Consider the following 21,449-nt stretch of genomic DNA (forward strand, 5'->3'; position numbering starts at 1 on the left):
TCAGAGAAGAAAAAGAAATAAAAGGAATCCACGTTGGAACAGAAGAAGTAAAACTGTCAGTGTTTGCAGATGACATGATACTATACATAGAAAATCCTAAAGACGCTACCAGAAAACTACTAGAGCTCATCAATGAATTTGGTAAAGTTGCAGGATACAAAATTAATACACAGAAATCTGTTGCATTTCTATACACTAACAGTGAAAGATCAAAGAGAAGAATTAAGAAAACAATTCCATTTACCATTGCATCAAAAAGAATAAAATACCTAGGAATAAATCTACCGAAGGAGGCAAAAGACCTGTACTCTGAAAACTATAAGACACTGATGAAAGAAATTGAAGATGACACAAACAGGTGGAAAGATATACCGTGTTCTTGGATTGGAAGAATCAATACTGTTAAAATGACTATACTACTCAATGCAGTCTACAGATTCAATGCAATCCCTATCAAATTACCAATGGCATTTTGCACAGAACTAGAACAAAAAAATTTAAAAAATTTTATGGAAACACGAAAGACTCTGAATAGCCAAAGCAATCTTGAGAAAGAAAAACAGAGCTGGAGGAATCAGGCTCCTTGACTTCAGACTATAATACAAAGTTACAGTAATCAAAATAGTATGGTACTGGCACAGAAACAGACATGTAGATCAATGGAACAGGATAGAAAGCCCAGAAATAAACCAATGCACCTATGGTCAATTAATCTACAACAAAGGAGGCAAGAATAGCCAATGGAGAAAAGACAGTCTCTTCAATAAGTGGTACTGGGAAAACTGGACAGCTACATGTAAAATAATGAAATTAGAACATTCTCTAACACCATACACAAAAATAAACTCAAAATGGATTAAAGACCTAAATGTAAGACTGGATACTATAAAACTCCTAGAGGAAAACATAGGCAGAACACTTTGACATAAATTGCAGCAATATCTTTTTGGATCCATCTCTGAGAATAATGGAAATAAAAACAAAAATAAACAAATGGGACCTAACCAATGATAATTTGAAAAGGATTCAAGCAGGATTATGGGCTTTCTCTGTTTCTAAAAAAAAGAAAAACAACCCAGTGAAGATTCAGAAAGGTTTCAAAAATTTAAATTTTCATAAGTGGGTATAATTCTCAATTTCACACTAAAAAAATCTGCTGGAAGCAAAATATTCACTCAGAGGGAGTTACCTAGCAATAATTATAGAACAACTGCTGAGGTGCCATGTGGAGTAAAAAGGAAGATGGGCAAAGTGGTGAGGAAAGAGGATCAGGGAGTTGGTTTTTCCACTCACAGAGCTCTGGGGCTGCAGGGGCAGTGAAACATTAGGCTTGCAGTCATAGGTAATCCACATGATAAATGTTACTAGACAGTGGCTGCAACTTCTCAAATCTTTTCCTGTTTATTGCTGAGAAAAATGAACTATTGTTGGATAGTTAAAAAAAAAAACAAAAAACCAAAAAACAAAATACAGTCTCTCTAGGTAAGAGCCATGAAATGCCACAGGAGGCAGAAAACAAAATGTGCTAAGGTGGCAGAAGTTTCATGATGACGAGGGCTGGGAGCTCAACAGGGATAGAAGGGGAGGATCTGGGCAAGTTGAGAGCAAAGGAAGTCCCAAGGCCAGAGAGCAGTTAGAAGGAATATGAAAAAGTCGCTGACTCAGGCCCACCGCTGTGCTTTGAGTCTACATTTAAATCTAATGTACTTGTGGCATTTTTCTTGCCTGTCTCCAAGTAAGCAGCATAACCTTAATTCATTAGCCCGGAGAAGTGAGGCCAGTTTAGAAAGTAGAGTCATGATCTTGAGCTGTGCTAAGGACGGACAGGAGAATCTTAAGAGTCAATGTTAGATGCCCACAGCCCTGAGTGCTGGCCTCACTCAGTAAGCAGTACCTGGCTGAAAACACAAGCCTATTGGCCTAAGATGAGATGAAGAAACAAACTCTCAATCCTGGCACTGTGGCCAGCTGAGAAGCATTGATCTGGACTTTCAGGATTCCATGGCTCCTTTCCAAAGCAGGTGTGCTAATTCTTACTTAGGTCTTTTTGGGAACTATGGAAACCTCTTCTGTTCCCTAAACAAGAGGCACAAATAAGCACCAGAACATGCCCTTTGCCACAATGACAAAGGTAGCTTTTGGGAAACAGGCATTTCATCTAGGTTACCATTAAGGGAGCTCAGGGTCATGCGTGTTGCAGCCTACCAGAAAACAAACAAAACAACAACAACAACAACAAAACCAAAAAAGAAACAAAACAAAAACTACAGGTGCAGTTAAGATGAACGATATGAATTATTAACAGTTATGAAAAGCACTGTCCCAAAGAATCAAATGCCATTTCCTTTCTTATCTCAAACATTTTACTGTGTTTCATTCTTTCCTTCCTCTCTCTCTCTCTGCCAATTAATATACATTGAGTGCTGACAACATGCCAAGCAACACACTGTCAATAAAGTCTACTTTGATAAGGAATAGCAACTCTTCTGGGTTAGAACATCTATATGTGTGCTATAACTGCCCCATGTACAGTTTTCTGCTCCAAAGAAAGATGTCCTGACTTTAAAGGACACCTATACCTTCTTTCATTAATCTCTACTTTGTCAGTATTGCAAAAGAACCCAAACTAACTCAGTATCAAAGTCTGTACTTAGAAATCTCTCACGTCAAATAGATAACACTGTCTTAAACCAGGCAAGATTACTACTTTAAAAACTGCCACCTAATATTTATATAACACCTTAAGGTTTACAAAGAACTCTCACATACATTATTACTTCAACTGATCCCCACACTGTGAGGTGAATATGATTACCCCTGTTTGACCAAATGAGGAAACAGATGCAACAAGATTAAGGCACTTGTCCCAATTCTCCCAACTAGTAACCAGCAGAGGTAAAACTGGAATTCAGGTTTGTTTGACTCCAAAGCTGGCGCTATTTCTATTTTACAAAATGTCTCTCAGGAAGAAAGATAATATACTCTTGGAATTTTTTTTTTCTGTTGTATCCAGCGGACAAATGAAGCACTCACTTTTGCAGAGTTAATTAAATATTTAAAAGTTTCTCAGTGATATAACTGAACTTTTATCAAAACTTCTCATTTAAACCCTGTAAATAAGAGTCTCCACAAAATATACAAGAATTGTGCATGTTACAACTCAGGAATACAATACTTCTGAAATAATGCTGTCAGCTACTACATCCTAGATGGCCAGGGACCAAAGGGTGACTTAAAAGAATAAGAAAGTAGATCTTGGGTCTAAAGGCTGCACATGATCCTTACGACAGAGCAATTTGCAATTAAAAGACCAAACTGCAATCCACTTCCCAACTATTTGGCTGGGACTCTAGACTATGTCAGTCTTGGCCTCAGACTGCTCTTCCTGGACATTAGGGACTTCTTCAAATTTCACAGCTCAGGCCTTTGTCAATGTACTTACCTCCTTTTTTGTATGCAATACAAAAAGTTAGCTGTTATTACTATTCATTTCTGTTCAAATTTTGTAAGCAGTTAGAACTTCTCACAAGTTCATCAGTTCTTCTAGATTTAGGATTAGAAAAGGTCACAAACCAAAGAAATTTCCTTCATAAGGCTTTTTAAGCTCAATTTGAGTTTTGTAAATGAAGTCGAGCACCTCTGTTTTTCTCCCTAATGGGGAGTGTAAGCTTTTGCTATTCAAGCCTGAATACACATACAATTTTCCTGTGGTCCCCCATATGGAAACCATAGGGCAGAAATGACTCACAAATGAAACGTGAAAGACAGATTAAAAAACTATACTTACTTAGGAGGAATTCGTGAAACTGTGTTCACATTTGTGACTGGGACCACTACTTGAAGAATGTGTTCAAGGGCTGTTAATCCACCAGCAACTTGAAATGCAATCTGATCTGCCACATTCTAAACAGAAATACAAAAAGAAATTAGCCCCATTTCCCAGGCATAAAATTATAACCAAATGAAATATTTAGTTGTAGTGTGAAATATTCTGTTGGTTCAATTATTCTACAAACACTTATTGAATGCTTACTCAGTGCTGGGAACTATAGGTCAAAAGTGGTGAACAAAAAATCATACTTGCTGTCCCCCATGAAGCTTAAAATTTAGTGGATGAGACCAACATTAATCAAATAAATATAAATAAAACAATTTCAATTATAATAAGTACTCTGAAGAAAAAGGAAAGGTGCTCTATGAGAACAGTGGGGGAATCAACTGTATATTGGGGAAAGGGTCAGCATAGGCTTTTCTGAGAAAGTTGAGGTTCTGAGACAGGCAAAAGAAAAGGGAAAGGGATGAAGCACTCCAAGCATAGGAAAAAGTCATTTCATACAGAAGTTTTTAGCAACACTTTAAAAAACTGGATCATTTTGTAATGTTAATTACCACTTAACAAGACAAACTGACTTCCACAAAGATTTCCTTTGCTAGAACTTTCTTCTTCAGCAATAGAAGATAATCTAATATCTAACCAGTTAGGTGTACCTTTTTTAAAAAAAGTGGAGACCTTCAAGATGGCAGAGGAGTAAGACGTGGAGACCACGTTCCTCCCCACAAATACATCAGAAATACATCTACATGTGGAACTGCTCCTATAGAACACCTACTGAACGCTGGCAGAAGACCTCAGACTCCCCCAAAAGGCAAGAAACTCCCCACGTACCTGGGTAGGGCAAAAGAAAAAAGAAAAAACAGAGACAAAAGAATAGGGACAGGACCTGCACCTCTGGGAGGGAGCTGTGAAGGAGGAAAAGTTTCCACATACTAGGAAGCCCCTTCACTGGCAGAGATGGGGGTTGGCGGGGGGGAAGCTTCTGAGCCACGGAGGAGAGCGCAGCTACAGGGGTGCGGAGGGCAAAGCGGAGAGATTCCCGCACAGAGGATTGGTAACGACCAGCACTCACCAGCCTGAGAGGCTCGTCTGCTCACCCACTGGGACAGGTGGGGGCTGGGACCTGCGGCTCGGGCTTCGGAGGTCAGACCCCAGGGAGAGGACTGGGGTTGGCTGCGTGAACACAGCCTGAAGGGGACTAGTGCACCACAGCTAGCCAGGAGGGAGTCCAGGAAAAAGTCTAGAACTGCCTGAGAGGCAAGAGACCATTGTTTCGGGGTGCACGAGGAGAGAGCACCACCTAACTGAGCTCCAGAGGTGGGCATGAGCCGCGGCTATCAGCGTGGACCAGAAACGGGCATGTAACGCTAAGGCTGCTGCTGCAGCCACCAAGAAGCCTGTGTGCAAGCACAGGTCACTATCCAAACCTCCCCTCCTGGGAGCCTGTGCAGCCCGCCAATACCAGGGTCCCGTGATCCAGGGACAACTTCCCCGGGAGAACACATGGCGCTGGCTCAGGCTGTTGCAACGTTATGCTGGCCTCTGCCACCGCAGGCTCGCCCTGCATTCTGTACCACTCCCTCCCACTGGCCTGAGTGAGCCAGAGCCCCCTAATCAGCTGCTACTTTAACCCCGTCCTGTCTGAGTGAAGAACAGATGCCCTCAGGCGACCTACACACAAGAGGCAGGGCCAAATCCAAAGTGAACCCTAGGAGCTGTGCGAACAAAGAGGAGAAAGGGAAACTTCTCCCAGCAGCCTCAGGAGCAGCGGATTAAATCTCCACAATGAACTTGATGTGCCCTGCATCTCTGGAATACCTGAATAGACAAGGAATCATCCCAAATTTGAGGAGGTGGACTTTGGGAGCAACTGTAGACTTGGGGTTTCCATTCTGCATCTAATTTGTTTCTGGTTTTATGTTTCTCTTAGTTTAGTATTTAGAGTTTATTATCATTGGTAGATTTGTTTATTGATTTGGTTGCTCTCTTCCTTTTTTTTTATATATAGGTATATATATATATTTTCCGTTTTCTCTTTTTGTGAGTGTGTATGTGTATGCTTCCTTGTGTGATTTTGTCTGTATAACTTTGCTTTTACCATTTGTCCTAGGGTTCTGCCTGTCGGTTTCTTCTTTTTTTTTTTTAGTGTAGTTTTTAGCGCTTGTTATCATTGGTGGAATTGTTTTTTGGTTTGGTGGCTTTCTTCTTTCTTTTATTTATTTTTTTCTTAATTACTTTTTAAATTTTTAAATTTTTAATAATTTTATTTTATTTCTTATTTTAATAACTTTATTTTCCTCCCTCCCTCCTTCCCTTTCTCCCTTTTCTTCTGAGCCGTGTGACTGACAGGGTCTTGGTTCTCTGGCCAGGTGTCAGGCCTGAGCCTCAGAGGTAGGAGAGCCCAGTTCAGGACATTGGTCCACCAGAGACCTCTCGGCTCCACGTAATATCAAACAGCGAAAGCTCTCCCAGAGATCTCCATCTCAACGCGAAGACCCAGCTCCACTCAACGACCAGCAAGCTACAGTGCTGGACACCCTATGCCAAACAACTAGCAAGACAGGAACACAACCCCACCCATTAGCAGAGAGGCTGCCTAATATCATAATAAGGTCACAGACACCCCAAAACACACCACCAGACGCGGTCCTGCCCACCAGAAAGACAAGACCCAGCATCATCCACCGGAACACAGGCACCAGTCCACACCACCAGGAAGTCTACACAACCCACTGAACCAAACTTACCCAGTGGGGGCAGACACCAAAAACAACGGGAACTATGGACCTGCAGACTGCGAAAAGGAGACCCCAAACACAGTAAGATAAGCAAAATGAGAAGACAGAAAAACACACAGCAGATGAAGAAGCAAGATAAAAACCCACTAGACCAAACAAATGAAGAGGAAATAGGCAGTCTACCTGAAAAAGAATTCAGAGTAATGATAGTAAAGATGATCCAAAATCTTGGAAACAGAATGGAGAAAATACAAGAAACGTTTAACAAGGACCTAAAAGAACTAAAGAGCAAACAAACAACGATGAACAACAAAATAAATGAAATTAAAAATTCTCTAGGGCTTCCCTGGTGGTGCAGTGGTTGAGAATCTGCCTGCCAATGCAGGGGACACGGGTTCAAGCCCTGGTCCAGGAAGATCCCACATGCCATGGAAGAGCTGGGCCCGTGAGCCACAATTACTGAGCCTGCGCGTCTGGAGCCTGTGCTCCGCAACAAGAGAGGCCGCGATAGTGAGAGGCCCGCGCACTGCGATGAAGAGTGGCCCCCGCTTGCCACAACTAGAGAAAGCCCACGCACAGAAACAAAGACCCAACACAGCCATAAATAAATAAAAGAACTATCTTCAAAAAAAAAAAATTCTCTAGAAGGAAGCAATAGCCGAATAACTGAGGCAGAAGAATGGATAAGTGACCTGGAAGATAAAATAGTGGAAATAACTAACCATAGCAGAATAAGGAAAAAAGAATGAAAAGAATTGAGGACAGTCTCACAGACCTCTGGGACAACATTAAACGCACCAACATTGGAATTATAGGGGTCCCAGAAGAAGAAGAGAAGAAAAAAAGGGACTGAGAAAATACTGAAGAGATTATAGTTGAAAATTTCCCTAATATGGGAAAGGAAATAGTCAATCAAGTCCAGGAAGTGCAGAGAGGCCCATACAGGATAAATCCAAGGAAAAACATGCCAAGACACATATTAATCAAACTATCAAAAATTAAATACAAAGAACAAATATTAAAAGCAGCAAGGGAAAAGCAACAAATAACATACAAGGGAATCCCCATAAGGTTAACAGCTGATCTTTCAGCAGAAACTCTACAGGCCAGAAGGGAGTGGCATGACATATTTAAAGTGATGAAACAGAAGAACTTACAACCAAGATTACTCTACCCAGCAAGGATCTCATTCAGATTCGACGGAGAAATTAAAACCTTTAGAGACAAGCAAAAGCTAAGAGAATTCAGCACCATCAAACCAGCTTTACAACAAATGCTAAAGGAACTTCTCTAGGCAGGAAACACAAGAGAAAGAAAAGATATACAATAATAAACCCAAAACAATTAAGAAAATGGTAATAGGAACATACATATTGATAACTACCTAAAATGTAAATGGATTAAATGCTCCAACCAAAAGAAACAGACTGGCTGAATGGATACAAAAACAAGATCTGTATATATGCTGTCTACAAGAGACCCACTTCAGACCTAGGGACACATACAGACTGAAAGTGAGGGGATGGACGAAGACATTCCATGCAAATGGAAATCAAAAGAAAGCTGGACTAGCAATTCTCATATCAGACAAAATAGACTTTAAAATAAAGACTATTACAAGAGACAAAGAATGACACTACATAATGATCAAGGGATCAATCCAAGAAGAGGATATAACAATTGTAAACATTTATGCACCCAACATAGGAGCACCTCAATACACAAGGCAAATGCTAACAGCCATAAAAGGGGAAATCAATCGTAACACAATCATAGTAGGGGACTTTAACACCCCACTTTCACCAATGGACAGATCATCCAAAATGAAAATAAATAAGGAAACACAAGCTTTAAATGATACATTAAACAACTTGGACTTAATTGATATTTATAGGACATTCCATCCAAAAATAACAGAATCCACTTTCTTCTCAAGTGCTCGTGGAACATTCTCCAGGATAGATCATATCTTGGGTCACAAATCAAGCCTTGGTAAATTTAAGAAAATTGAAATCGTATCAAGTATCTTTTCCAACCACAACACTATGAGACTAGATATCAATTACAGGAAAAAAATCTAAAAAATACAAACACATGGAGGCTAAATAATACACTACTAAATAACCAAGAGATCACTGAAGAAATCAAAGAGGAAATCAAAAAATACCTAAAAACAAATGACAATGAAAAAATGAAGACCCAAAACCTATGGGATGCAGCAAAAGCAGTTCTAAGAGGGAAGTTTATAGCAATACAATCCTACCTCAAGAAACAAGAAACATCTCAAATAAACAACCTATCCTGACACCTAAAGCAATTAGAGAAAGAAGAACAAAAAACCCCCAAAGTTAGCAGAAGGAAAGAAATCATAAAGATCAGATCAGAAATAAGTGAAAAAGAAATGAAGGAAACAATAGCAAAGATCAATAAAACTAAAAGCTGGTTCTTTGAGAAGATAAACAAAATTGATAAACTATTAGCCAGACTCATCAAGAAAAAAAGGGAGAAGACTCAAATCAACAGAATTAGAAATGAAAAAGGAGAAGTAACAACTGACACTGCAGAAATACAAAGGATCATGAGTGATTACTACAAGCAACTATGTGCCAATAAAATGGACAACCTGGAAGAAATGGACAAATTCTTAGAAAAGCACAACCTTCCAAGACTGAACCAGGAAGAAATAGAAAATATAAACAGACCAATCACAAGCACTGAAATTGAAACTTTGATTAAAAATCTTCTGACAAACAAAAGGCCAGGACCAGATGGCTTCAGAGGTGACTTCTAGCAAACATTGACAGAAGAGCTAACACCTATCCTCCTCAAACTCTCCCAACATAGAGTAGAGGGAGGAACACTCCCAAACTCATTCTACGAGGCCACCATCACCCTGATACTAAAACCAGACAAAGATGTCACAAAGAAAGAAAACTACAGGCCAATATCACTGATGAACATAGATGCAAAAATCCTCAACAAAATACTAGCAAACAGAACCCAACAGCACATTAAAACGATCATACACCATGATCAAGTGGGGTTTATCCCAGGAATGCAAGGATTCTTCAGTATACGCAAATCAATCAATGTGATAAACCATATTAACAATTTGAAGGAGAAAAACCATATGATCACCTCAATAGATGCAGAAAAAGCTTTTGACAAAATTCAACACCCATTTATGATAAAAATCCTCTGGAAAGTAGGCATAGAGAGAACTTACCTCAACATAATAAAGGCCATATATGACAAACCCACAGCCAACATCGCTCTCAATGATGAAAAACTGAAACCATTTCCTCTAAGATCAGGAACAAGACAAGGTTGTCCACTCTCACCACTATCATTCAACATAGTTTTGGAAGTTTTAGCCACAGCAATCAGAGAAGAAAAAGAAATAAAAGGAATCCACGTTGGAACAGAAGAAGTAAAATTGTCACTGTTTGCAGATGACATGATACTATACAGAGAGAATCCTAAAGATGCTACCAGAAAATGACTAGAGCTAAACAATGAATTTGGTAGTAGCAGGATACAAAATTAATGCACAGAAATCTCTTGCATTCCTATACACTATTGATGGGAAATCTGAAAGAGAAATTAAGGAAACACTCCCATTTACCATTGCAAGAAGAATAAAATACCTAGGAATAAACCTACCTAAGGAGACAAAACACCTGTATGCAGAAAACTATAAGACACTGATGAAAGAAATTAAATATGATACAAACAGATGGAGAGATATACCATGTTCTTGGATTGGAAGAATCAACATTGTGAAAATGACTGTACTACCCAAAGTAATCTACAGATTCAGTGCAATCCCTATCAAACTACCAATGGCATTTTTCACAGAACTAGAACAAAAAATTTCACCATTTGTATGGAGACACAAAAGACCCTGAATAGCCAAAGCAATCTTGAGAAAGAAAATGGAGCTGGAGGAATCAGGTTCGCGGACTTCAGACTATACTACAAAGCTACACTAATCAAGACAGTATGGTACTGGTACAAAAACAGAAATAGATCAATGGAACAGGATAGAAAGCTCAGAGATAAACCCACGCACATGTGGTCACCTTATCTTTGATAAAAGAGACAAGAATATACAATGAAGAAAAGACAGCCTCTTCAATAAGTGGTGCTGGGAAAACTGGACTGCTACATGTAAAAGAATGAAATTAGAACACTCCCTAACACCATACACAAAAATAAACTCAAAATGGATTAAAGACCTAAATGGAAGGCCAGACACCATCAAACTCTTAGAGGAAAACATAGGCAGAACACTATAACATAAATCATAGCAAGATCTTTTTTGACCCACCTCCTAGAGAAATGGAAATAAAAATCAAGATAAACAAATGGGAACTAATGAAACTTAAAAGCTTTTGCACAGCAAAGGAAAATATAAACAAGATGAAAAGACAACCCTGAGAATGGGAGAAAATATTTCCAAATGAAGCAGCTGACAACGGATTAACCTCCAAAATTTACAAGCAGCTCATGCAGCTCAATATCAAAAAAACAAACAACCCAATCCAAAAATGGGTAGGATACCTAAATAGACATTTCTGCAAAGAAGATATACAGATTGCCAACAAACACATGAAAGGATGCTCAACATCCCTAATCATGAGATAAATGCAAATCAAAACTCCAATAAGGTATCACCTCACACCAGTCAGAATGGCCATCATCAAAAAATCTACGAAAAATAAATGCTGGAGAGAGTGTGGAGAAAAGGGAACCCTCTTGCACTGTTGGTGGGAATGTAAATTGATACAGCCACTATGGAGAACAGTATGGAGGTTCCTCAAAAAACTAAAAACAGAACTACCATACGACCTAGCAATCCCACTACTGGGCATATACTCTAATGTTCATTGCAGCTCTATTCACAGAAGCCAGGACATGGAAGCAACCTAAGTATCCATCAACAGATGAATGGATAAAGAAGATGTGGCACATATATACAATGGAATATTATTCAGCCATAAAAAGAAATGAAATTGAGTTATTTGTAGTGAGGGGGATGGACCTAGAGTCTGTCATACAGAGTGAAGTAAGTCAGAAAGAGAAAAACAAATACCGTATGCTAACACATATATATAGAATCTAAAAAAAAAAAAAAAATTGGTTCTGAAGAACCTAGGGGCAGGACAGGAATAAAGGTGCAGACGTAGAGAATGGACTTGAGGACTAGGGGAGGGGGAAGGGTAAGCTGGACTAAGTGAGAGTGGCATGGACATATATAAACTACCAAATGTAAAATAGCTAGCTAGTGGGAAGCAGCCGCATAGCACAGGGAGATCAGCTCGGTGCTTTGTGACCACCTAGAGAGGTGGGAGAGGGAGGGTGGCAGGGAGACACAAGAGGGAGGGGATATGGTGATATATGTATACATATAGCTGATTCACTTTGTTATACTGCAGAAACTAACACACTATTGTAAAGCAATTATACTCCAAAAAAGATGTAAAAAAAAAAAGTCTATGATAATGATAATAGCTAAAAATAAATAAATAAATAAAAATTAAAAAAATTTAAAAAGCCACTTCACCTACTTTAGGGAGAATATTAAGTAACCATTTTAGAACTCAACCTATGATTTTTCTTCAGAACTTCTCAATTGTATACAATTCTTGCGGGAAGGATATATAAGTTCTTTGCATTCCTCTGGCATGGGGAGGGAAGAGTTTTTAAGCATACACAGAATCACTACATCAAATATGTGAAATACAGGAGAGCAACCTGCTATAGGCTGAATTGTGTCCCCGCCCTCCACTGAATTCTTATGTTGAAGTCCCAACCCCTAGTACCTCAGAATGTAACTGTATTTGAGGATAGGAAATTTAAAGAGGTGATTAAGTTAAAATGAGGCTGTTAGGGTGAGGCCTTAATCTAATATGACTGTTGTCCTTATAAGAACAGACACCAGGAATGCACATGCACAGAGAAAAAGGCCGTACACAGCAAGAAGGTGGCCAGTTACAAACCAAGGAGAGAGGCCTCAGAAAAAAACCAAACCTCCTAACACTTTCACCCTGGACTTCAGCCTCCAGAACTCTGAGAAAAGAAATTTCTGCTATTTAAGCCACCCAGTCTGTGGTACTTTGTTATGGCAGCCCTAGCAAACTAATATTCAACCCCTCTATTACAATACCCCCTTATATTTCTTTTAATAGTATTCTACAGTTCATTAAGCCTTGAAATGTCTTTGAAATACTGAGGGGCTTTTTTTTGGGGGGGGGTACTTGGGGGAGAGATATGAGTTATTCACAGGCTCTGTCAAACATGTTTTCCTGATTCTTCTGATGTTCAAAGCACAATGCTCTGCCTGCTTGATGTGGACTATCAATTATTGGCTCCAGTACATGTCTGGAGTTTGGTAGTATAATATCTTAATCATTCATTTACTCATTCTTTGTGCACAATAAAATACAGTCTGAGACTATAAGAAGTTCATCGTGAATTCTAGACAAGACCTCACACTTTTAAGATTAAAAATTAACAATTTATGTTGTCATTAATGAAAAAATGTTTCCTTGCAATAAAACTAACAATCAGAAAATTGAAAACCTAGGTGCTCAATAATTTATTTAAAACCATAATGCTGTTACCATTCTTTCTTCTTGTGCTAGGATGTCAATATAATTAGAAAATAGTAACAACTTTGTATTAGTACATAGCATACACAGATAAAACAGCACTAATCATAACTATATAGCTGGATGAGCTATGATAAACTGAAAACACATCGTAATAACTCCAAAATTAAAAAATAAAGCTCTATAACATGCCATAATACCCCTGTTGCCCATCCTACTCATTATCTCTCCGTCTTTCCCCTACGTAAAGGCTCTCCTGACTTTTAAAATCACAGAATCCTTTTGTTTTCTTTTCAGTTCTATAAAAATAGAATCACACTTCATATATTCTCTAATATCTAACTTTTCTTGCTTATTTTTTCCCCTAAATTCATCCATATTGTTGCCTGTAGCAGTATTTAATTCATTTTCCTTGCTGTATAGTATTCCTTTGTCTGATTACATACCTCAACTTATTTAAATGTTTCACCGCTGATTAACATTTGGGTTGTTTCCACTTCGAAACTCTGGACAATGCTGCTTTCAACATTTTTGTATATGTATTTGGGCACATGTGACATGCAGTTGAGTATATACTTAAAAGCAGAACTGCTGGGTCACAGAGTGTGCGTAGGTTCAGTGTTATTAGTTATAGCCAGACAGCTTTCTAAAATATTCAGAACAATTTTTGTACACAGTGCAGTGCCGTGATGATTTCAGTTACTCTACACTGACACCAAAACTTGCCTTTATCAAGTTTTTTTTTTTTAAACTTTAGTCATTCTAATGGGTGTATACTAGCCATTTTTTTTGGCTGTGCTGTCTTCGTTGCTGCATGCGGGCTTTCTCTAGTTGCAGCGGGGATGCAGTGAGGCTTCCATGGTGGTGCAGTGGTTAAGAATCCGCCTGCCAATGCAGGGGACATGGGTTCGAGCCCTGGGGCTACTCTTCGTTGTGGTGCACGGGCTTCTCATTGCAGTGGCTTCTCTTGTTGCAGAGCACGGGCTCTAGGCACGTGGGCTTCAGTAGTTGTAGCACACGGGCTCAGCAGTTGTGGCCCACGGGCCCTAGAGTGCACGGGCTTCAGTAGTTGCAGCGTGTGAGCTCAGCAGTCCCCGCGTGTGGGCTCCAGAGTGTGTGGGCTTCAGTAGTTGTGGCACATGGGCTCAGTAGTTGCAGCTCGCCGGCTCTAGAGCACGGGCTCAGTAGTTGTGGCACATGGGCTTACTTTACTGCATGGCATGTGGGATCTTCCCAGACTAGGGATTGAACCCGTGTCCCCTACATTGGCAGGCCAATTCTTAACCACTGGACCACCAGGGAAGTCCCTGTATACTCACATTTAATTGAGGATTTTATTTGTCCTTCCCTGATAATGATGGGGTTGAACACATTTTGTTTATTGGCTTTTTTTTTTTTTAAATTTGAGGTATACTTTACAATAGGGTGAAGGGCTCAGATCTTAAGGATACCATTCAGTTAAATTTGATGAGTACCTACTAAGACCTGAACATTTCCATTACCCTAGAAAGTCCCCTCATGCCCCTTTCACAGTCAATCCCTCCTCCCTGATACAACCACTGATTTGATTTATGGTACCATAGGTTAGTTTTGTCCACTGTAGAATTTCATATAAATGAGATCATATAGTACGTATGAATATTTAATTTGGTAGTGATTGGTTATCCTACCAGCAGTTTTACCAGAGCCAGGCCTAGGGTATCACGGAAGCATCTTTAGCCCAGGGGAAATGGCAGAGGGGCTCTGAGTCAAGATAGGGAAGTAAACACATATGTACATATCCTTTCTTCTATACTCAAATAGGAATTATAGATAAAATATTTAATAATATGAGAAAATAACCACATTAAAAATAAGTGAAACATCTCTGTAAAACAGGGATGGAAAAGCTCATAATAATGCATAGAGCAAGGGTCCAACTTTCAGCAGACTCTTAAAAGAACATTTGCCCTTCTAGACTCTTTCCTCTTCCTCAGCTTTCACACTGATTCAGCCTCCAAGTTCTGATTACTCGTCTCCTGTTATGGCCCTTAACTTTTGCCTTTTCTATCCATGTCTATTCTTACCATGTCAGTTCAGGCTTTCATGGTCTGTTGCTTGAGGCACTGCAGCAACCTCCTACCTAGTATCTCTGGATCCAAACTTACTTCACAGCACATCATTCTCTAGAGCAGTGCTTCCCAAACACTCTAAGATAAAAGTCAGGTGTTTTTGTCTGTTCCTTTGTTTTTAATATTCTCACTCCATTGTGACCAATAGTTTTGTGAAATATAATACAAATTAAATACTAAACAAATGAGGGAAAAAAGGTATACTAAGTTTGAGCCCACATTTTAAAATATTAGATGAAAGACATAAAATTACTCTTGATTTGTGTACTTATCTCACCATATTCTAGTGACAGTAGCCTGGCACTGGCCTGTGGACTCTCTTTTGAGTAGCCCTGCTCTGGATGCCTTTATATGCAATGAAGATAATATTCTCAAGAGTAAATGTGATCATGCCACTCTGTGGGTGAAACATTTGAATGACTGCTTCCTCACTGTCTACAGAATAAGGCCCAAACTCTTTAGCACAATTCTTCAGAATCTGATCCCTCTCTAACAGCCTCCTTCCCTGCCATGCTCCTGCCTCTCTCTCAACCAGATTCCCCATGTGGCCCATGCTGTTTCATGCCTCTCTGTTTTGGCATATACTGATCTTCCTAGAAGGGATATCCTCTAGCTTTTCATCTTTGTATCCCCACTAAACTCAGAGCTTCCTGCAGTCAGGGACCATGTCTTCTTCATCACCACATCCCCAACACTTACCAGAGGGGAATGTACTCAGAAAATGTTTCACCAGCGGTTGTTCAGAAAATGCTTCATCAACAGTTTTGAAAAAGAAGGCTCACAAAGGTATTTTAACAGGATTTTAACTGTGAAAACACAGACAGTCAATTGCTCTGGTATGATCCCCGGATACAGTTCCTGTTACTGCATGTGCCTAGTGGAATAGTTTTTCACTGAGATTGAGCTTCATGACCAAAGAACAAAATTCAGTTTTTCGAGACGGAAAGACATGTTCACGTTGAGCCTCCTTAATAGCCACCAAGGAACTAAATTCTCCACTTGTACTCCGTTTCATTGTAAAGCCTTTGTATTTTGATATTTCTCAACTCAAAGTTATGTCATACCCTAAGCCAAGCAGATGCACCAACTGATGCAATCTGTCCACAGAGAAACAAAACAGCACCACTGCTGTTCTCGTAGACCGTTCCACAACGAGAGAACTGGGTCAACATTGCAAAAGTGTAGGGGAAAAGGACTGAGTGAAAGCAGACCATCTTAATGTACACATCTATGCCTTAAAAACAAAACAAAATAAACTCAAAGCCTTTCATGCAGTGCCAACAACATGGATATGACCTCTTGAAAAACTTAAAACATGGGCTCTAACAGACATTAAGCAGGAAAAAAAAAGCCAATTTCAGGAAGATAGGCCATTCAAAGCCAAATTTTTATTAAAGTATTATTGAAAATTGAAGTTCTAATTTATCATTTGCACCTTTTCAGGGAACTAAAGCAAAAAAAGCAAAACCAACTGTGAAATAAAAAAACTCACAAATTTCTCCCCAGAGAAATCATGGACGGTTTTGGTCATGTGCACTTTGGTATTACAGATCCAACAAGCCATTTTTGGATTCTCTTCCACAGAGCACGGCCAAATGGGAACACTGTTCAGTATCCTCCTAACTTCTTCTTCATGCCCCACATCAACTCCTATCCATGCCATCATCTCTGCCCTACCTCAGGGCCCCATTTCTCTCTGTTTGCAAGCTCCTCAAGAGTGGCAGCTGACTCATCTCTGCAGCCCCAGTGATGACACAGAACAGAAATGGTAAATACTTGATGGATGAGTGACTGAACAAAAGGATGAACAAATGAAAAGATTTCTCTCAAACAGCAAAAATGTCCTGTGAGATATGACAGTTTAACACAATTATAGGGGCCCGTGAGCATAACAAGGAGAAACACCTCCCACTGGATCCTATTTCCTAACACAGCGCAAATGAACCGCTCTTCCCTCTCTCTGTACATAAAGGCAGATGAGACAATCCTCTGATAGCCTATGCCTTTTTCACCTCAGGGGGACAAAAAGGGAAACTCAAACTGGCTCAATGATGAGTTGCCCAAATGTTAAAATCAATGGGGAAAAAACACCTTCTTAAGCATGTGGCATTGAATACTCTTTATGCAAATGAAGATCACTTTCACACAGTAATCCAGGTGGACTTAAAGGACGTAGAGAGCCTCTCATTTCCTCTTCCTCTCTATTCCCACCACACTAGCTTCTTGTGCCAATCACGTGGTACTTCCTATACACTGCTCTCTTTATATTCCTGGATGCCACAGTGAGGCTGGATGCTCCTCAAATACATGGTCATATACTTGTTCCTATCCCTCTCAGTGTCTAGAAAAAAGCAAGTATGCTAAAAATGCTTAACCATAATTATACTCTCCATCCAACCTGCCCCCTTCTCAATTTGTAATGTTCAAATGCTATCTCTCAACCCTTTAAGACCCAGATCAAATCACTCATAAAGTCCTTCCTGATCCCCTCAACTAAAGTCAAAAGGTCTTTGCATTTAACTGTATTTCTCTATGGCCCTTATCACTTTTGACTTTATCCCAGAGCTTTCTGTGTTCATGTGCTACACTGTGAAGCCTAAGCTCTCCTACCTCTGCATTCTCAATCGTGGTCAAGCACAGGATGCACATACTGCAGATATCAAGCAAAGTTTGTTAAGTGATTGAAAATACCTCATCTAGAAAGGTGAACTAGATATTTTTCCTTTTTTCTGTTACCCCTTTTCCAAATACTCTGCATTCAGACAGAAATTATGAAATTAGAACTTTCATAAAGAGCTTTATCATTCTGATTTGAGCAAGAAAAAAATACCTCTGAAGAGGAAATATGTGGCTTTACTTGTGTACCAGACATAACACCTTAATAGCTCTCCCTTCCTTTGCTCTCTCCCACTGTGAGACTGACAACTGACTAATAGGATTAGAGGCTCCATTATAATAACCCAGCTTAGCTAAAGGCCAGCAAAAAATGACAGCTTCAATCTGAATGACATGGCCTAGGAATCCATTCAATTATTAACTAGAGTAACTGTTATTACCTCTCCCAATTAAAGGAGAGGCAGCTGTTAATCTTTGGTGGCCTGAAAAGGCTGATGCCCTTTGTACTTGACTTCTCTATAGACAGTAATTACATTCTTTGTGATCAGAGAGGAAGGCCTTCCTAGCCTTTTAGACAGAGGTGGCAGATGGGGAAAACTGTTCGCATGTTCATTAGCAGGATAGGCCAGGCTAGATTTGTTTGGAGCATCTGGTGGCACCTTAAGACCTGTTTAGAGATAATACAAGTAGGTTTTGGCAAGTTCATAAATTTAGAACTCAGTAGCCCAATTTATAGAGATGAGAAGATTCTAGAGTGAATTTTTTTACGGTTGTTTTTCCCATAATGAAAACTTTCCTACCGCTTAAATGACATCATCTCTACTCAACTACTTTCTTCACCTGTTACGGTCAGCTTAAAAGAAGCAAGTATAACGAACTGATATTCCTTCTTCTGTTACATGATTTTTCTCTTCTAAGCCTTCTAATGTCGGCTTTTTCACGTTCCCATAATCTACATAAAGGTTTGGCTCAGTTTTTCAGCCGTAGACACTCATACTTGAAAGAATCAGTTTCTGGAGTCAAGAATATCACAAGGAAATTGTAAATTTGTGGGACTGTGGTGCCAAAAAGAGTAAAATCATAACCCACAGTTTCAAGGGTTAGGTAATAAGGTAAGTGGGGCTGAGAGAGACTGGAAAAGCTTTCTCAAGATGAGAGGAAGAATTCCTTTGTGATGCTAATCAGAACATGGACCTTTTGGAAGGCTCTCCCTGAGGGAGCTGAATTGTGCCATGTTTGACCTGTTTGGACTAAGTGAGATGAGGGCAGGGTGAGTGAGAGGGGGTGGTGCAGGAACTGAAGGATGAAAGCAGGACACAGACCTGAGTGCTCTCATTCCTTCTCTTTAAGCTGTTATGAGACAGATGACCAAAGATTAGTGTATAGAGTTTATTACTGCAATCCAACAAAACTCACAATAAAGTCATTTTGATCTTCCCTCATCTTCACGCTCCACAAAGCTGCCAAGTGGCAGGCACTGGGCCAGACCCAGAACTCATAGCTACAGTGAGAGACAGACTTAACACGGACAAATGCAACACTGTTAGATAAGCACTATAATAAGGGGATGTACAAAGAGTTGTATGCACACAGAGGACTAGTTCTTCAGGATACAATGGGTGTCAATGTGAACAGTTTTCTGACTTATCATGCTATCAAACTAAAAGACAAAAAAAAGGATTCAAAGTCAAGGACCTACATATGAAGTTCCTTGTGCAACTCCTTTATTCTCCCACCATTCCCAACTTCCAGGCTACCTGCTGCTTTACCGCAGAACTTGAGGAGTCTTACCACAGCAGTTCCCTGTTTCCCTTGTTGCTGCATCTTAACTCTCCTGGGTGCTTTAAAGTTGGGAGGCAAAAGAAACTCAGGACCATGAGACCAAGGAGAATCTGTTTTGGGCAAGGGAGTGACACGGACAAGGACCAGTAACAAGGACAAACTCCTTTAGGTCCAGCAGCTCCCAGGGAGCAGGACCATAGAGCTCGAGGCTCCTGTCCACTGAGATGGCAAGGAAATGGAGAGGAGTGGTCCTAGAGCCCTCTGTTCTTGCTCCATTGTGACACTGGCACTTCTTGACTGATTTTTCTATTATTTAATTGTAAACTGGATCGTACTGATTATCTATTTATTTAATCACAAGGTAGACTGTGAGCTCTTTGACAGCTGGGATTATGTTTCTACAGGTCCAGCAAAAAGTAGGTATTCAATAAATAGCTGTTGAATATAAAAGTACAGTCTAGTTTCTGGGCTCTAACATCAGAAACTCTCTTAAGAGGAAAGAAAAGCCATCAATCCATAATGAGAAAGAAAAGGCTTAGAAACACTCATGTGCCTGGGAAAGTCAAGGCAAGGATACAGATAAGCTAGAAACTGTGGCTGATAAGCCAAGGCAGGCCCTGGTGTTAGGCCTGCCTGAAGGGGACAAGCGCAGAGAGGAGGGGCCAGGAATGTGAAGGCCAACTGCAAGGCCTTTGCGAGTCATCTTTGCTTATGTCCTGCCTTAGTCATCTTGGCATTCTTTCCCCCCCCCCCCTTATTCTCAAGGAAAGTAGTGACCCAGACCCTTTTATGTCCTTAAGAAGGGAGCGGGAGAGCAATTTTCTCCAAGTGCCATCCTGGAGGGCTGAAAGTGACAATTCAAGGAATTACTATGTGGCAGGCCCTAGGCTGTTATCTTATCTAAGCCCTCAAAACTGGTACCTCATCATCATCCCATTAAAGAAAAATAGTCTTAGAGGAGTCAGTTACTTGCTTAAATTTTTACAGCTAGCAAGTGGTGGAGCCAGGGATTGAGCCTAGGTTTATCTGACTTCCAAGGGTATAATGGGTCTACACCAAGAAAGCTGTGGGGGAAATCTGGTGTATGGCTATAGGAATGTACGTGACTTTTGGCACAGTTATCACTAAATATTCCAATTTTGTAAAATCTTGGACTTGATATTATTTTAAAATTTCCAAAGAATATTTTATTTTGAAATAATTTTAGATTGAAGAGTTACAAGTACAGTAGAGGATTCCTATATGCTTTAATTGAGCCTTCTCTCATATTAACATCATACAAAACCATGGTACATTCATCAAAACTAAGAGATTAAATAAAACTATACTATTAATTAAGCTATGGCCTTATTTGGATTTCCCCTAGTTTTTCTACTGATGACCTTTTCCTGTTCCAGGATCACATCTAGAATACCACATTGTATTTAGCTCAATGTTATTGTGGAGACAAGGTGAAGTTACTCTTAGCATTAGAGGGGGGATTCTGAGCTCTTATATTAGTATTCACTAGCAACTAAAAAAATTCAAAAAGCTTGAAGTAATCCAGACTCAGAGAATGCAAAGGAATGCCAAGTTTGACTATCACAAGTAAATAAAAAAGGAAATGAGAGCTAACTAGATTCTAAGGGACTGAAATATGAGTAGTTCTTTTAACTGGTGGTGCAGTTCTTGAGACTGTCAGGAAATGGGAAGAAATGTGCACACAGCAGGAGGGAAGCAAGACTTGGGTGAGGAGGGAGGGAATGTGGGACCA

At 39.8% G+C, this 21,449-nt stretch overlaps 1 protein-coding gene across 5 annotated transcripts in view; it reads right to left on the reverse strand.

Moving 5' to 3' along the window:
* The window catches only part of SCAPER (S-phase cyclin A associated protein in the ER), a 473,441-nt gene that overhangs the window by 139,237 nt on the left and 312,755 nt on the right, over window positions 1-21,449 (reverse strand). For all 5 annotated transcript variants that reach the window (XM_061181876.1, XM_061181877.1, XM_061181878.1 and 2 more), the window contains one exon: window positions 3,788-3,903. In XM_061181876.1, the coding sequence (XP_061037859.1) occupies window positions 3,788-3,903 (116 nt within the window). The remainder of the gene's footprint in view (window positions 1-3,787; window positions 3,904-21,449) is intronic.

This window comes from Eubalaena glacialis, chromosome 2, assembly GCF_028564815.1.
Source record: "Eubalaena glacialis isolate mEubGla1 chromosome 2, mEubGla1.1.hap2.+ XY, whole genome shotgun sequence".
Lineage (NCBI taxonomy): Eukaryota > Metazoa > Chordata > Mammalia > Artiodactyla > Balaenidae > Eubalaena > Eubalaena glacialis.